Raw genomic sequence first — 16,503 nt, forward strand, 5'->3', positions numbered from 1 at the left:
TCGGTCGCGTTTTTGTACGATTTCTTCCGGAGTCATGAGAAGACATTGTTGGAGATCAGTTGCATCGCGCCGAATTTGAAGCAGGCGGCGGCAATCCCTGCTTCTCCTGCCGGATGTGCGAGGCGGGCCATAGCAGCTGGGCAAACGTAAATGGGCAATCCAAGTTTATGGGCCAAGAACGTTGGTGGAGAGGTCGCATTTTGTGCAGTCGATGAAAACCCGTGGACGGAGGAGGATGGAGCGGTAGACGGTGTTGTTTAGCGATTTCGATATGAGATCGTCTGCGGCAGAGTAATAGTATGCCCAGGCCTTCTTGCTGATTTGCTTCTTAGCCACCGCTTCTATGTCATCGAGATTTAAAAGCGAGGACATGGAGGGGGCCTTATTGGGCGTCAGTTCGATCTTGCTCTCGGGTTCAGCATGGGATGTTGCCTTAGATAACGTATCCGGATTGATGGTGCCCAGAAATGCTTCCGGTTTAAGATTATCCTCCAGGGTGCCGGAAGGGTGGATAGGATCGAATTCATCCGTCGCATCTTTACCAGCGAGCTGGAGAATTATTTGGGCACCGCCAGGATGTTTTTGGAGAAATTCTGTTACCTATCACAATTTTCCGGTCACCATGACTTTTAATTAGCATTAGGAAACATAGCATCATCTGCGACACCTTGTCATCTAAACATCAAATCGCAAGCAAGGCAGAGGACGGATCTAATGAGGTAGACGTATGGTAAAAGTGAAAAGTCTAAGTACTAACATCATAGACTTTCCCGTACAGCACGACCCAGCAGCTGTCTGCACTGTTATGCTTGGCCACTACCTCGCCGTTAACATCCATTTCAGCGCGGGCGACATGGATTGGATAATAATAATATGCTTACCTTCAGCAGCATCCAGGACCTTGTTCCCCATGGTGGTGTACCTTGACAATCTGCCCAGTAATAGAAACTAAATACCAGAGAATCATGAATGGAAACAGCAGTGGGGACAATTGAAAGAGAAGACGTTGAGTTGTCGCAAATACTTGATACATATATGTATATATAGATACAAGAGCTGGCGGCGGCAACCTGGGCTGGAGCCGCCGGGAGATCGCCGCGTCGGCTGTTACAGGGTTAACCAAGGTTAGCGATTGGGCAAGGAATCGGCTAAAAGCGATGATGAACGCGGGTGCTTTAGTTAAAAGCTTAACTGGAGATGGTTAAATCTTAACCGAACTGCTCGTTGAGTGGAAGAAACCAAGCAGCCAGTTAACCAAAAAAATAAAAAAAAGAAAAAAGAAAAGAAAAAGAAAAAGAGGGTACACTAAACAAACATCACAGCTGCACACAGGGATATTCGTCAATCCATACACACATCGAGCATCGAGCAATCGAACTGTCGGTATGCATTTCAGTGCTTTGCTCGCAGCGCAAGTACTAGTAACTACTTACTAATCATGTCCATGTGACATCCTACTCCGAACTGCGAACTTCGACGTTCAAAGCAACTCTACCGGCCAAGTAATATACTCACTGCCGGAATATACCCATCATGTTCGAGGTTCGTTGTGATACCCTCTCTGCCTATACGAAATATCCCTCTTTTTCCATTTAACTAAGATAGCTCTTTACAGCGCCGTGCCGCAGACCGTTACCGCCTCGGCCTCCACCGTGCTCGCTCCGTGGTTCTTACACCAGCTGAATTAATCGAAGTCCGCGCTGCTCAACGAACCTTCGAGGGCGCCTACATTCGTACCTCCCTCTCGCAATTCTCATTCGCCCTCATCATTCTCAAGATCTTTACTTCCGAGTTCTACAGCATCGGTGCGCTATTTGCCGTCTACGGTGCTGGCGTGTTGACCATTGGCCTCTTCCAGCGCCAGCAGAGCAACAGGCAGTTCTTCAATGAAGCGGATGCCGATGGTTTGAGGAGGCGTAAGTTTCGGACGAGTGGAAACGTGGTGGTTGTCTTGACGGCGTTGAGTATCGCAGCGTATGCATGTTTGTTGGCGCTGACGTTGACACTCAAGATGTGAAAAGGTTGGTATGCAGGCGGAAATATGCGTGGATGTGGAGGAATGCGGTGAGGTATTACGGTTCAGGATATGGGATATTATTTTCATTCATACCCTACAACTGTCTTATGAGTGCTACGCTACTCGCTGTCAAGAGGGACATCGGATATGAAAAGAACATGACTGTAACAGCTTTTCATTCGAAGGAATCGCCCGACCATACCTCTAAAAGGACATTAGTTTGGAAACAGCTCGCAACGCGATCGTGGTGGCTTTGAAGCACTTGGATCTTGATACTACGATGCGTCATACTCTCTCCAGACGCGAGCATACAATGCTCCGTCCGCGACCTTATTATAGGTATCTTCGGTCCCACGTTGCACAGTTATTCCTCTTTCTCTCTCTCCCATGTCTGGACAACTGAGAGCTGCTCCCGATACGTCCAGGGCACCGCTCGTCCACGTTCGGGGCCTCCACGATATCACTGGCTTAGACCCGTCAACTCCTTAAATTTAGAGATTCCAAAGCGTTGGCTACTTCACGCGTCTTCCTCGCTGAGATTTATTGGGAGTTGGAAGCATTATGGATAGGTAGAAGTACGAGCATGAAAGTAACGATCACGGAAATTTGCCCAAGTTTGGGAGTAAAATCGTTGGCTTGGACGGGGGGCCAAGGGGGCAAGGGATGGCCTACTGGGATTTCCATATCAGGATTAAGTACGGAAGAGCAGAGAATCGTAAAAGCCCATACCCCCGAGATGATATTAAGTCTGATGGTGCGGAGGAGATTGAATTAATTGATAGGCAAATTGCCTCCGACAGCCATAATGAGTTTGTCACAATAGACTAGGCCAATGCCAGTGTTTTGAGTTTCCAAGCTAGCAAGGAGAGCTTAAACAAATGTTAGCGATATAGAGTTGAACTTTTTTTGCTGAATATTCAAACTTGTAGTTGCTCGATCTTGGGTGGCGCATCACATTGTGGGTACCTGTGTTTTGCTTGGGAAACAGGTGCAACATCATGTACCGGCTATGACGCCATTCCAGTCATCCAACGAGTCATCATCGCCAAGTCCGCCTTTTTACTCCTATCCCCAACGTCTTCTGGACAACAGCACAGACAAGCTTACAGATGGTTCACCACCTCGCTGTTAACGGGCACCACAGCCATAGCAATATGCCTCACAGTCCTGATCCGAGCTTGATGCCGCCGTCCAAGACTGTCGTCGGGAGAGCCCTGGCGCCTGAGCATCACCATCACCACCATCACCACCGCAACCTTGCCGCGACCCACTCGCCCTCACTAGCGAGCCGAGACGGCGTCGGGAAGGCTCTTACAGACACTCCGCTTTCAACCGCACCTCCCTCTCCACAAATGTCAGTTGCCGAAATTTGTTTTCGTTTGCCCTTCATGTGTTTGTTTCATCCAGCTCGGGAGCAGGGTGCCCTGTCCCCTTATATATAGGTTTTGGACTTGGCTCTTCCGCGAAACCCCGGCCCCTGCAATTCAGTTTTCTAGCTGCCTTTGCACCCGATGCTTCTCTCCAGTCCCACATGCCTATTTCCTTGTCGTACCCCTTACACAATAAACATTTACTGTGGAAACCGAAAATAAAGCTGACAGTGATCCCCGTTTGCCCTGAATATAGTGGTGCTCGCTCTCACTCCTCGGGCGCTTCAACTCCTGGCAAACATCGCGCCACCACCCTCGATATTCCGGGACTGACCAGATCTAAAGTCTCTCCCGATGGACGTATTGCACAGCGAGATGTCGGCTCCAAGCTGGTTATCGTCATGGTGGGCTTGCCAGCACGTGGCAAGAGCTACATTACCAAAAAACTAGCCCGCTACCTGAACTGGATGCAACACGATACCAAGATTTTCAACGTAGGCGAACGTCGACGGGTTGCGGCAGGGGGTTCTGTGCCCTCCGCGGGCCGGAATTCTATCTTCGAGGATGAGTTGAGGGATTCTGTGCGTGAGCTCAGCATCGGTGGTGGCGGTTCAGCTAAAATTGATAACGAACATGAGATTCTGCCCCCAGCGGCTATTCTTTTGAATGGTACCGCAGTCGAGCCGCCAACGCCCGAGGATATAATCACGCGCGATCCTAGCCCCATGAGTGATATGCCCTATTTATCCCCAAAATCTATACCGGCGTCGGCAAACATATCTTCAACTTCCCTATCTCGGACATCTGTAACTAGTCCTATGAAATCTACGAGAGGTGGATCTATAGACCAGTCTGCGCAGTTTTTTGACCCGGCCAACGAACGGGCTGTTCAGTTGAGAGAACAGGTAGCGCTGCTGACTTTGGACGAACTTTTGGACTATATTCTTGAACAAGGCGGGAGTATTGGTATTCTGGATGCTACAAACAGTACACTGAAGCGCCGCAAGGCAATCATGGACCATGTGCGCGCACGAGCGGGGCCGGAACTCAATGTGCTATTCCTAGAAAGTCAATGCCTTGACAAGGAGCTCTTGGAATCAAATATGCGACTGAAACTTTCGGGGCCTGATTACAGGGACCAGGATCCCACCCTTGCCCTAGAGGACTTCAAAAAGCGTGTCGCTCTGTACGAGAAATCGTACGTAGCGCTGGGGGAGTACGAAGAGAAACACAACATGCCCTACGTGCAGACAATAGATGTCAGCCGCAAAGTGATCGCACATCAGGTCAACGGCTTCCTGTCGTCTCAAGTCATGTATTACCTCCTGAACTTCAACTTGTCCCCGCGACAGATATGGATCTGCCGCCATGGCGAAAGTCTGGATAACGTTGCCGGCAGAATCGGGGGCGATTCCCCACTCAGCGAAAATGGCGTTCGCTTCGCAAAAGCTCTGACAAAATTCATCGGCGAGCAACGCAAGCTCTGGGAACAATACCAAAAGTCAAAGGCGCTCTCAACTCATTTTCCCCCGCGCCCTGGTGACAGCACGCCTCCCAACCCGCAATATGCCGCGCAGAACGCTGAGCCACGCAATTTCTGCGTCTGGTCATCCATGCTTACCCGCTCGGTCCAAACGGTCCAATATTTTGACGACGAGGAATATGACGTCAAACAGATGCGCATGCTCGACGAACTGAACGCGGGTAAGATGGAAGGCTTGACCTATGACGAAATCCGTAAGCAGTTTCCTGAGGAATATGCAAACCGCAAGCGCCAAAAACTACATTATCGCTACCCCGGTCCTGGGGGAGAGGGTTATCTGGACATCATCAACCGGCTGAAGGCAGTGATTGTGGAAGTTGAGCGGATGACGGATAGCGTGCTGCTTGTCAGCCACCGGTCTGTTGCTCGTGTGCTGCTAGCGTATTTCCGAGGACTAAAGAGGGAGGAATTAGCCGATTTGGATGTTCCGTTGGGTGTTTTATATATGCTTGAACCGGTATGTTTTTGATTTTTTCTCCCTTTTTTTATTCTTAAGCCACTGGGAAAATAACTCCAACCACTCTTTAGAAACCATATGGCGTAGAGTTCAAGGCATACAGATACAATCCAAGTACAGACTGGTTCGACTTCATGCCCAACTATGAGTTACGGCAGGCATCTTATTATTAACCGGCCTGGCGCTTCTCCTATATTTCCAGGGTTCCTTTTGCCTTACGTTCGTATAAAGAGGCTATCCGTCCCTTCGTCTCACCCACCGGATCTCAAGTTCAGGCACCATTCGACCGCAAAACTCCCAACTCTCATATTTCCCCTTTTAGTCCATTCTGATGTACCATTTTACGGCTGGACCGATGGATTCACACGGAACATGACTTTATTCATCCAAATTTGCATGGTAAATTTGCGCTTTTTAAAGATTGTCCTTTTTTTTTACAAAAATGGAAAGATTCCGGTTCCTGGGCTGTGCATTTTCATCGTCAATTCCCGTTGTTCGGTACGTCGGCGCAGAGAGAAACAAGTCAGATGACGCACCCTCATACCTTTTAAGTGTCTGTCTTTTGATCTATATTTTCTCCTTTACTCCAATGGAGCAAGCGAACAATCGGCTCGCCGCTACGGAGCAGAGAAAAAGGGGAATGTATTTTTATTGGTTTTCTGAAGGGAGGCCGGCTTCGACTCTGTCTTCCAACCCCGCACCTTCTCAACTCAACTCTTTTTTTCATCATATTCTCCGTCTCTGCTCTCCTTCTTCTCCTCTTCGTTTTTCCGCTTTCTATGCGAGGTCTTGCAGGGCTTCTTTTTATCTGAATCACGGTGATTGAGTTTGGTTCCGTTTGATTATCACCATGTTTTATTGATTTCTCAATTTTAATTTTATTTCTCAGGTGGGGTGTCTTCTTATTTCATTCTCTATTTGCTTACCTATTTATGCAATTCCCTAATGTATATGGCATGCAACGCGACGAGAGACTACTATTACTGCATCAGCTTTCAGTCTGGTTTCGGGTTGGCAATTTGAGACGGCGAAGGTAGCTAGCGATCACGGGCTATAGTCTGTTCTTGTCTTTGTTTTTCTTTTTCTTTTCCGTTGTTCAATTAGTTACTTCGTTCTTTCGCTTGGTGCTCGGTGTTCAAGTTTACGCTTTTCTGGCTTCTGGGCGTCCATTTATTTGCCTTTTAAATGCGGGCCTTTTTAACCTTTCACCACCATCGGTTCTATCTTCAATTATACAAAGGTGTGTGTGTATGTGTGTTCTATACTATTTCACTATTGTTTTCGATATTTGCTGATATCCACCAATCGCATCATGCACCTAATAATGTATTTCCCCCTTCTTGATTTCTTTTCTCTGTTTCCCAATAACTATTTCATTTTCTCAACAGTTCCTTACTGCTCTAGAATGTTTCCCCACCCCTAAGAGCAAGAGGCTTTCCTCTTCTATTTTGGTCATTGATGATTGTTATAAGAATGCTTTTCCCATCTCGTCTCATTCTTATACTAATGTATACTGCTCCTCAGCAACGTGCGCGCATATCAAATGAATCAATGCAAAAGCTTTGTCTTCTCCTCTCACTTTAGATAGAAATGCAGATTCAAAGGAGATTATAAAATGAATTCAACACATCTGCATGAAATGGCTTAAGAATGAATCATTCAAGGGAGAAAAGAAAAGAAAAGGAAAAGGAAAATATCATTCCACATCTCACCATTCCATATATATATATCTTTTTTTTTTTTTTTTTTTTTTTTTTCGTTTTCCCTATACATACAGTCATTGTAACTATTTACCATACAGTACTTTCCGTACATCACCCAAGCATATACAGACCATACAAACGATTATCGATTCATCTACCCAGTTGATCTCCAGTTCCATATTTAGGCCAATTTCCACCAAGCTCTGCGGTACATTTCATACATATTTACTCCGGCCTACGGCGCCCAATCTCAATACTACCCAAGTTCATGAAAACATGTTTCATAAGCCTTTTCGACCTGCTGCAGCGGCAGCTTGGTTAACGAGCATCCAAGCATCCTCTACATCCTGTGTAGTAACGTTTCCCGGGGAAGTAGCGGAGCCTTTAGAAGAAATAGGTTCATCCTCATTCCATACTTTCGCGTTGTACTGTGATTGAATATGGTTAATTAATAATCCAAAGAAAAATATATATATATATTTCGATGAAAACATACCTTAAACCAAAAGTTCAACGCAAGGGCTACAGCCAAACCCAGACAAACAACCATCGGTCCAACGACATTATCGAAATCCCGCCCACTGCGCTCCCGAATCCACCGCGCCCGCGTCACGTACATCCACCAACCCCAGCCGCCCGCAAAAATGGCGAAGCACGTGTACACAATCGCTAGCGAACGAGCGATTGTATTTTCTACAGAAGCGGCATTATACAGACCCAATGAAAGGGTAGCAAGCAATACGCATATGTGCTGCCATTTTATGAAGGTGCGCTGGTTGGCAAGCCACACTTTTGCTTCGACGCGGACGGGGCCGGAGTCCTTGAGCCACGTTCGTGGCGCGCGGACGCCTGGTGGTAAGGGAGATGAGGAGGGCTGCCTGTGCGCGGTGGCGTACCGGGACATGGTGAGTGGGATGAAGGAGAGTAGGCCTGAGGGGCGCGAGGGTGGCAGTGAAGGGGGGGTGGATGGTTTTCGAGGTTTTTGGATGGGAATTGGTTCCGATCCAGAGGAGAGGGGTCGGATGCTGTCGATTAACCGAGAGCTTTCCGCGGGGGGAGATTCGACAGAAAATACTCTGTGTACTGGAGAGCCGATCATGGGCCTGGTAGAGGGGCTATAACGAGCTCCAGTTCCCAGGAAGCTTCCTACTGCAAGTTCGTCTTCTGCTTGTTTTGCAATTCTTTCCTGCTCCTCCTGAAAGGCGGTTTCAGGGTCCCGACGGATGTCTGTCTCCAGCTCGCTCAACCAAAAAGGGAAGCTGTTAACATAATCTTCAAAAAGTTCTGCCACGCCGTGTACAAATTTGGAGAATCGAGGAGCGTCCTTGACGAGGTGAGATGACATCAAATCAAGCAGCCATTCCCTATTTGCCCTACGTAGGTTGCCGCCTCGTACTTTGATTTCTAGGAGGGCGTAAGGGAATCGAGAGATTTCACCCGAGCGGATTTCTGAAAATGGAAACTCCAACTCTCTATCATCAATATCTGTCCGATGCCAATTATCGGGATCTCGGCAAGGGCGTTCCAAATCCAGCGAATCCTCCCTGATAAGAGCCAAGTCGGTGTCGAGGGATATCCTAAGTTTATCATCGCCCGGAATCTGGAATGCCGTTCGGGTAAAAGTAGCTCGGAGAACGGGCTCGAGCCTCTTCTCTCGAATAAATGATTGGATTTCTTCAACATCCCTCCTCAGAGCCTCCGCATTGTCTGAAACGGGAACATCACGGCTTTCCATCCTGTTGATGATTTTTTCCATTTTGTACTCTCCCTTTAAGAACGATTCAATATGCTTCTCCTTAATGCGGACTCTGACTTCCTTGCTGCTATCCCCATCGCTCATGGCTTTTTTCTCCAAGAAAATCTCTGGCCGATCTCTTAATTGGCCAGTCCAGCGAAGACGCAAAGAACTGGCCCCCGGTGTTTTGGCAACCTTTTGGTTATACAGTTCGAACTTAGGGCTATCAAAATATAGAGAGGTAATTGTTGGATCCTTATGGGTCATTTGGAGGTCCCTGGCAGACACACTGGGGTTGTAAACTAACACGGGCAAGCGGCGTAGAATGTACGTTTTCACTTCCAGAACATTGTCCATGTGCACCCAAAATTTATGCGAGGTATATGCATCCTGTCCCAGATGCGTATCCACAGTGGGACCTCCATCGGTAGGCTGTCTAGAGCCACGTTGTCCCAGATTCTGATGGATGAAGGAGTACATAGTCGACAGACGGTAGAGAAGGGGGGAATAATCCTCTGAATTAAACGGCAGCTGGGACAAGCGCACCTGAAGCAGGGGCCTTACCTTGTAGCGCGTACCTCGTTTCCGATCATGTTTTTTCGCAGCTTTTAGAAATCCAGTGAAATTGATACGACTGTACTTTTCCAATTCGCTAAGTTCCTCGGTAATCGTGTCTAGATCCTTCATGGCACTCTCAGCCGTCTGTCTCCTCTGATCCGCATCCTTCAGCTGATAGGAACCATCATCTTTGACAACCAAAGGCTCTAACTTGGCCTCGCAGTCTGAGGTCCGATCCCGCAGCTGCTTATAGGTGTTGACCTGGAAGGCATTGACCTTATCGAGCTGAACATTGATCAACTCCTGCACAAAAGTCTCTTCATCTTGGTCCGTCCATTCGGGGCTTTCATCATCACTCCCATCCTGCGAGTCGTCCCTGGTTTCGTGTTCACGCAACAGCAGCTTCAGCTTTTTGTAGTCAATGTAATGGTCCTTCCAAGGTGGATAGATGGATTTTCTGAGAGTAAGGCCGAAACGCATGGTTGCAGCGCCGAGGTAACGGAAGGCGTTGGGATGTGGTTCAAGAACGTGGAAGAGTGGGTGGCTGAACGAGCTGCTCAAAACAGTTACACAGACAGTCCCCAGCAAGTCTATATATATACCGTCATACACCCCAAAGACCGAGGCAGTTGTTGTCGTTCTAAGGCTGATGTTTTCTATCGAAACTGGGGCTGGTTCAGATTTCCTGATTGGGCAATGCTGGCCAGCCAATAAGAGGCCAGCATCTGGGCATTCCCTCTCAAAGTAACCCGTACTATATTTTATCCGTGATGACGTCACATCATCGAGCCTCATCATGTGATAATAATGTCTTGGCAAGGTGTAAACAAAAAAACCATCGAGCAAGTTCATTCATTACTCGTACTCGTAGTCATTAATTTCCTTGCCATCACATCGACAATTGCAAGGCAAGATTTCTTTTAATACGACTTCTGGATGCGCAGCATATCCAATATCTAGAGTTATTACACGAGGAATTTCAATTGTTGTTGTCACTGCGTCTGTTCCTTTTCAGGCTGACAACAATGGTGGTCACTCCCAAATTGTATCCGCGGGCAACAGTCAAGCGCATCGTGAAAGCCCATTCGAAGCGCAATATATCCAAAAACGCTGATATCTTGGTGCGCCTCAATTATAATACCTATGTTTTGCTACAGATCTGTCGTTGGATGCCCTTAGCTAATGTTGTCGTTGACATTGATTTACCAGATATTCCTGGACTATATGCTATTCATGCAAGAGTAGGAATTGACCCCCGTCCGCATTTTCCTTCTCGACAGGTATTCAGAATAATTACTGTCGCTCAAGGAAATGACTTTTATTTAACAGATTGATGCGCGAGGCCTCTATCCGGGCGAGGAGAGGTGGGGAGAAAGTTATCTCGGCCAGAAGCGTCAGAAAGGTAACCGAGGTGAGTTCTGAATCCCTATCGAGTTTAGATATTTAAGCATTAAACCTGTCTAATATAACGGTCACCGTTGGGTTATCAGGGTACCCTGAGGAAATTCAAAGGGTGAATGAACCCGAGGCGTGGTTTCGTCGTTTTCCCGAAGCATTACCCGTTGAATTGGCGAGGGCGAAGAAGGCGATGGCGTTGGGATCTCTTGTTTACGGATGGAGCAGCGTGGAATTTCCGTTTCCTTTTACTTTTTAAATGATACCCCGAGCGAAATTGGCGTTTTTGCAGTTTGCAGTCTTCTTATTATGTATTTATATACAGCAGTCATCTTTGAAGCCCCTCGGTGCCATTTGTAATCGATTTCTTCGCCTCTGCAGCGTACCGCTGTATGGAGCGGGTAAAATAGCAGCTTTGAAAGTCAACCTCATACAGCTTTGTTGTGAACACAGAAATATAACAGAATGAATTAATTGTGTCTACCTACCAAAAAAAATAAATTATGCATGTCCCGCGTCGGGCAGCACGCTGGCTGACATCGAGCTGACACCGCTGAGCAAATTCTGCCGCATTCTTCCAGTGGCCAAAGAGTCAACGCAAACCTCTTTCTTTTTCTCCACACGCAAGGCACCTACAAGCTCTACTCATTCTCTCCCCACCTAACTTCGTTTCGTTATTCCTACTGATCCAAATAATCCCCTACGAGTTGTATCGCGACTCTGTTATTTCCATCTTGCGCCTGCGGGAAAACTTTTTCAGTTTTCCTTCCCTGTCACACGACACCGCCGTACCCATCCAGCCATGTCTGCCGCTGTCACTAATCCCCTTCCCCAACCTGATGCTAAGGGAGCAAAGAAGAAGCGCGCCAAGGGCGAGAACTCTTCCACCGTCTCCGGAGCTGTGACAGATCCCCCAAATCCCGCAACCCCTACGACAGAATCTGCTCCAAATGGAGTGGCTGGCGCCCATGAGCCCGGCTTTTTGAAGGATCTGCACAAGTACACTTTTTGGCATTCTACCTCAAAGAAAAACTTTTCTTAACATAGCACTAACTATTACACCTCAATGCAGGAGCCATCGGAATGCTGTCAAGAAATTGGTATGTCGTTTCTGCTTTGCATATATGCTAGCTGCATTGCTAATTCGAATCCTACCCTAGAATGCCACTTCCAAAGTTGATAATATCATTGCGGAAAACCCGAACAAGTCTCTCGATGAACTAGTGGCAGAGAAAAAGATCAATGCGGACCAAAAGGCCCAAGTCTTAAAGAAGCCTTCCCTGCAAGCGGCCGTATTCCAAATTGAGGAGCAAATAAATCAGTACAAGCAATACGGGCAATATTATGAAGACCGCCTCTCCAGCCAGAAAATCGAAATAGAAAAGGCCCACAAAGATGAGTTGAAAGTCCTTAAAGAAAAGGTGGCTGCAGAGATATTAGAGTCTGTTGAAAAGGAATTCGAACAAAGATTGCTGGTGCTCAGCCAATTTTTGCGCGCTGCTGCGGCCATGAGACGCTCTGGAGACGAAACTTCAAGTGATAGCAGAGCTTTTGAAGGCGCGTTGTTCCAGGTCTATGGGGGAACAGAGGAGGCAGTCAGCGCTATGGTTAAACTGATCAACGGCACGGATGACATTGTTCCAAGTGTTGATGCGGAGCCTCTCGACGTCCCATGTGAGTAACCCTGTTGAAGTATCACTGGTTGTATATTACTATTCTAATTCGGCGAGGGAATAGACTCGAGGGTCAAACAAGCTTCTCTGGAATATATCCCCCCTGCTACTGAAGCGTGGACTGAGGAGACTCAGCCGTCCGAATCTGCTTCTGCTGCCGGAACCAATGTCGTGACCGATCCTACAATCGCCAATGCCAGTCTAACTGAACTTCAGGAGCCTCCTTTAGCTGCTCAACAAGCCCCTACCACCAACGGATTCCCAACTTCTGGAACCCCACACCCAGATGAAATTTCTTCTGCCCCAAGCCAATCCGCTGTTAACAACGAAACGGCAAACCCAAGAGCTCAACTGAGGTGGGATAATCAAGGATCGAAAATGTCCGCTTCGACCACTGCTGAGGGATGGGTCGAAATCGAGAAAGCTGATGTAGAAGGTACATCAACAACAACAGCAACACAAGGTGTGCATCCAACACTCCCCACCTCTGGTAGCTGGGCTGAAGATATTCCAGTGCAAACCTCTGTCGCAGGTGGAGCTTCTCCAGAGCCAAATGACGGTTTCAAACCGGTCGTCAGCCACCACGCCAGGCAAAATAGTGGACGTGGTAGAGGTTTCCGTGGCCGTGGTGGGCCTCGTGGTGAGGGGTTCCGGGGTCGTGGAGGATTCCGTGGGGATCGCGGTGACTATCGCGGGCGCGGGCGTGGTCGTGGTGGTGAATACCGTGGCCGTGGCGGGCGTGGTGGGTATAATAACGCGCAGGGACCTCCACAACAGTCCCATGCTGCCCCAGCTCCTGCGGAGCACACAGCATAGGTATCTCCCCGGACCCGCCACGAGAGAAGAGGTCTCAACCCCTTCCTCTCTCGGGACTCCGAACAGACCGCTTGATCATCTTTGTACCTCAACCTTTCTCTCCACTTGCTCCCTTCTGACGTACATTGCACATTGCGATTTCTCTACCATATAGCCAACTCTCGAACTCCAAGTCCAACCTCTTTTTGCGCTCAATTTGGTTCTAGTATCCATCCCACTATCGCCCCTCGTCATTGTCATTTCTTCTCTCGCCCTCATCACAAAAAAGGCCAAAAGAGAACATACCTCACACACACCCACATACACTAAAACACCTTACTTAAACCGATACTTCATTCACGAAGACGACGAAACGAAACTGAAAGACGGACGATGAAATAAAATAAATAAGAAAAAGAACAGGGAAGGAAAGGAAAAAAAAGAAGCACCCTCCGCCTTTAAATCTCTGATATTTACCACTCCCCTAGCTATCTACGCTTCTAGTATTCTTCAATGGCTTTATCAGCAGCAAAGAGGAAATTTAAAAACTAAAACAAATCCACAGCGCTTGCGATTTATTCTCACTGAAACTTTTTCCTTTGATTTTGGTCCCTTTCCAAGCGTGCATTAGGTATTCATGGGTCTTGCCTCTTATTCTTTTCTTTTCTTTTCTTTTGTGTGTTTTGTTTTGCTTTTACATTTTTCTCCTTCAATTTCCCATACCCTCCCGTTCTTATTTTTGTCTTGGAAAAGAAGAGGTGCCCCATGTATCTCCAGCGTTACATGCTAGCAGTTGACTTATCCTCTTTTCGTCGTCTTGCCTATATCATTTTCCCATCTGACCCCACCCTTTACTGTAGTTTTATCCTCTCCTCCTTTTTTGTGCTTGAGCTTTTTTTTTACCTCCCAGAACCTCACGAAAGCAAGAGAGTGTGTTTGTGTTGTGAGACGAATTTAGCGACAGGTGCCGCGTAGTGATGGGTATTTAAAACCCCTCTGCAAAGGTTTTACTTTGCCTCATGTTTCCTTTCCCACGAGTGCACAATGCTGCGAATGGGATGGTGGGGCGACGGTTTGGTTTTGATTCCTGCCGGTGCTTCTGTTTGTCGCATCTGGAATTTGGAATTTGGCGAATTTGGCATACTACTTACTACCTGGCAGACTTTCCGCCTTCTCTGCTTCCTTCTACGTGAGGGAGATTTTGGCAGATTCTATGTCTTCTTTTTTCGCTTTTGTCGCTGAATTAGTGCAGGCTCGGAGCATATGGGTTGCAAACCGGGGTTGATATTGGTTGTTATAGTAAGAAGATGATAATGCGAGTTTGACTCGGGGTCTTTCACGAGTTCCATACGCCCGTAAAGCATTGCAAAAAACAGGCTCTTATTTACTCCGTGCAACCTGCGCCATTGTAATATGCATACGGAGTAGTTATGAGACTCAAACTACGAGTAATGTAGCATGGTGAAACCAATTAGGGCTGTCCTCCACCACGTGCCTGCGACATCCAAAACCCAAGCTCCGTGTTGCTTCTTCCGCCAACATCCCTGCTTCTGCTGCCAATTCACTTCCTACAAGCTGCATCTTCTCCTTTTCTCCAGCCGTTCGAGGCGTCATTCTTTAGGAGCTCGTCAATTATCTGTATCTTTTTACTTTAACTTTTTTTTCGTAGGATGTCCTGAAATCCTTCCTCTAATTCCTTCCGCTTGTCCTTGGTTGTGGTGGGATTATTTCCAACTATGGGGACAACCACCGTCAGCCCATCACGGCGCAAACAGATCCTTAAAGTCCTCTTTATATCCCTCCTCCTTGACTTGGTACGTGGATTTCCAAATCTTTCCCTAGGATCCTTCACCTCAGTCAGCCGCAAAAGCAGACCTTAACACCGAAGACTTCTTCTCCAGGTCTCCTTCACTTTCATCCTCCCCCTCTTCCCCTCTCTCCTAACCTTCTACTTGAACCGCGACCCTTCACCAACCTCCCTTCTCCATCGTATCCTGCATTACCTAAATGCGTACAAAAATTCCTTTGCTCGTCCCATCAACTCGCGCTACGACATCGTCCCTCCCTCGGCGGAGCCTTGGGTTCTCTCTTCTCCCTCCTCCAAGCCATTGCGGCCCCCCTTCATCGGCCGCCTATCTGACAGCCCTGGGACGACGCACCGGCTCTCCCTTTGCTCTATGGGGGGGTAACATCCCCAGTTGTCGCGCCTGGGGGCTAGCTGCGACGGGACTTTACGGACGTTCCTGGGTGGTCGATAATCCGGAGGTCTTCAATGAAGGGGAAAGCGCGGGATTGCTAATGGCTATTTGCGGACGGATATCAGCGACGAGGGACAGAGGGGCGCGACAATGGCACTTGTGGGCGTGTGTTTTAGTGTTGCATTTACGTTTGGGCCGGCGATGGGAGCCGCGTTGGCGGGGATTACCACCGTGACAGAAAATCCGTTCGCGACTGCGGCGGGCTGCTCGTTACTCCTTATTGTAGTGGAGACGGTCTATCTATACTTCTGTCTGCCGGAAACGCATCCGCGATTTGCGAAAATTCGGAAGGATGTACATTCTTCTGCCTCTACTCCAGCTGTTGCGACTCCTGTTGGTGACAAATTGGACGAGCATAATCTAAAAGCGAAGCAGAAACCATCTACTACTATCAAAGTCACGGCAACGCCAAAAAACTACACCAACCCCCCAATCCTCCTAAACCTAACCCACTTCCTCTTCCTCCTCCCTTTCTCCGGCCTTGAATTCTCACTTCCTTTCTTAACTACCACTCTCTACGCATCCACGAAGTCTTTTGATTCCCCTTCTGCCCAAAATGGTCGTCTCCTCTCCGTCATGGGCCTCCTCGCCTCCCTCCTCCAATCCACGTTAGTTCGCCGCCTTCCCCCACTACTAACCGTCCGCATTGGCGTCACTGCCTGCGCTCTCTCTTTCTTCATCTTATCGCGTGTCTCTACCGTATCAGGTCTATACGGCGCCGGATGCCTGCTGGCAGTCACCAGTGCCACAGTGGTCACAGGCTTGAATAGTCTGGGAAGCCTAGAGGCTAGCGAGGGTGAGCGAGGTGTGTTTTTGGGCAGGCTGAGGAGTTGGGGCCAGGCAGGGAGGGCGTCAGGCCCGGTTGTCTTTTGTACGTTGTTTTGGTGGGCAGGGAGGGAGGTAGCATATATGATAGGCGGAGTAGGGATGTTGGGCGTTTGTGCACTTGTTTTTAAGTGTTTGAGAACACCCGTCACCTCAAAAAGATGAGATAGTGGG

The 16,503-nt window shown here is 48.1% G+C and overlaps 7 protein-coding genes across 7 annotated transcripts in view; 5 read left to right on the forward strand and 2 right to left on the reverse strand.

Annotated features, from left to right (window-relative positions):
* The window catches only part of HCAG_01383 (predicted protein), a gene marked incomplete at both ends in the record, with an annotated part of 1,890 nt that extends 978 nt beyond the window's left edge, over positions 1-912 (reverse strand). The window contains 3 exons of the mRNA XM_001544286.1: positions 181-600; positions 758-816; positions 882-912. Of these exons, the coding sequence (XP_001544336.1) occupies positions 181-600; positions 758-816; positions 882-912 (510 nt within the window). The remainder of the gene's footprint in view (positions 1-180; positions 601-757; positions 817-881) is intronic.
* A 621-nt stretch (positions 913-1,533) lies between these two features.
* HCAG_01384 (conserved hypothetical protein) lies at positions 1,534-2,068 on the forward strand (the record flags this gene model as incomplete). Its single annotated transcript, XM_001544287.1, has 3 exons — positions 1,534-1,542; positions 1,616-1,916; positions 2,022-2,068. The coding sequence occupies 3 exons, from the start codon at positions 1,534-1,536 to the stop codon at positions 2,066-2,068; spliced, it is 357 nt and encodes a 118-aa protein (XP_001544337.1).
* A 1,480-nt stretch (positions 2,069-3,548) lies between these two features.
* On the forward strand, positions 3,549-5,560 carry HCAG_01385 (conserved hypothetical protein; the record flags this gene model as incomplete). The annotated part of the gene is made up of 2 exons (XM_001544288.1): positions 3,549-5,387; positions 5,459-5,560. 2 exons carry the CDS (start codon positions 3,549-3,551, stop codon positions 5,558-5,560), a joined length of 1,941 nt encoding a protein of 646 aa, XP_001544338.1.
* Positions 5,561-7,371: 1,811 nt separating this feature from the next.
* On the reverse strand, positions 7,372-9,863 carry HCAG_01386 (conserved hypothetical protein; the record flags this gene model as incomplete). The annotated part of the gene is made up of 2 exons (XM_001544289.1): positions 7,372-7,518; positions 7,587-9,863. The coding sequence occupies 2 exons, from the start codon at positions 9,861-9,863 to the stop codon at positions 7,372-7,374; spliced, it is 2,424 nt and encodes an 807-aa protein (XP_001544339.1).
* Positions 9,864-10,408: 545 nt separating this feature from the next.
* HCAG_01387 (predicted protein) lies at positions 10,409-10,900 on the forward strand (the record flags this gene model as incomplete). Its single annotated transcript, XM_001544290.1, has 4 exons — positions 10,409-10,504; positions 10,593-10,624; positions 10,713-10,794; positions 10,874-10,900. The coding sequence occupies 4 exons, from the start codon at positions 10,409-10,411 to the stop codon at positions 10,898-10,900; spliced, it is 237 nt and encodes a 78-aa protein (XP_001544340.1).
* Positions 10,901-11,580: 680 nt separating this feature from the next.
* Positions 11,581-13,267, forward strand: HCAG_01388 (predicted protein; the record flags this gene model as incomplete). Its single annotated transcript, XM_001544291.1, has 4 exons — positions 11,581-11,777; positions 11,851-11,878; positions 11,939-12,452; positions 12,516-13,267. The coding sequence occupies 4 exons, from the start codon at positions 11,581-11,583 to the stop codon at positions 13,265-13,267; spliced, it is 1,491 nt and encodes a 496-aa protein (XP_001544341.1).
* A 1,715-nt stretch (positions 13,268-14,982) lies between these two features.
* On the forward strand, positions 14,983-16,494 carry HCAG_01389 (conserved hypothetical protein; the record flags this gene model as incomplete). Its single annotated transcript, XM_001544292.1, has 3 exons — positions 14,983-15,060; positions 15,148-15,431; positions 15,570-16,494. 3 exons carry the CDS (start codon positions 14,983-14,985, stop codon positions 16,492-16,494), a joined length of 1,287 nt encoding a protein of 428 aa, XP_001544342.1.
* Positions 16,495-16,503: the final 9 nt, after the last annotated feature.

The sequence above is a fragment of the Histoplasma capsulatum genome, genomic scaffold, assembly GCF_000149585.1.
Source record: "Histoplasma capsulatum NAm1 scaffold_1 genomic scaffold, whole genome shotgun sequence".
Taxonomy (NCBI): domain Eukaryota; kingdom Fungi; phylum Ascomycota; class Eurotiomycetes; order Onygenales; family Ajellomycetaceae; genus Histoplasma; species Histoplasma mississippiense.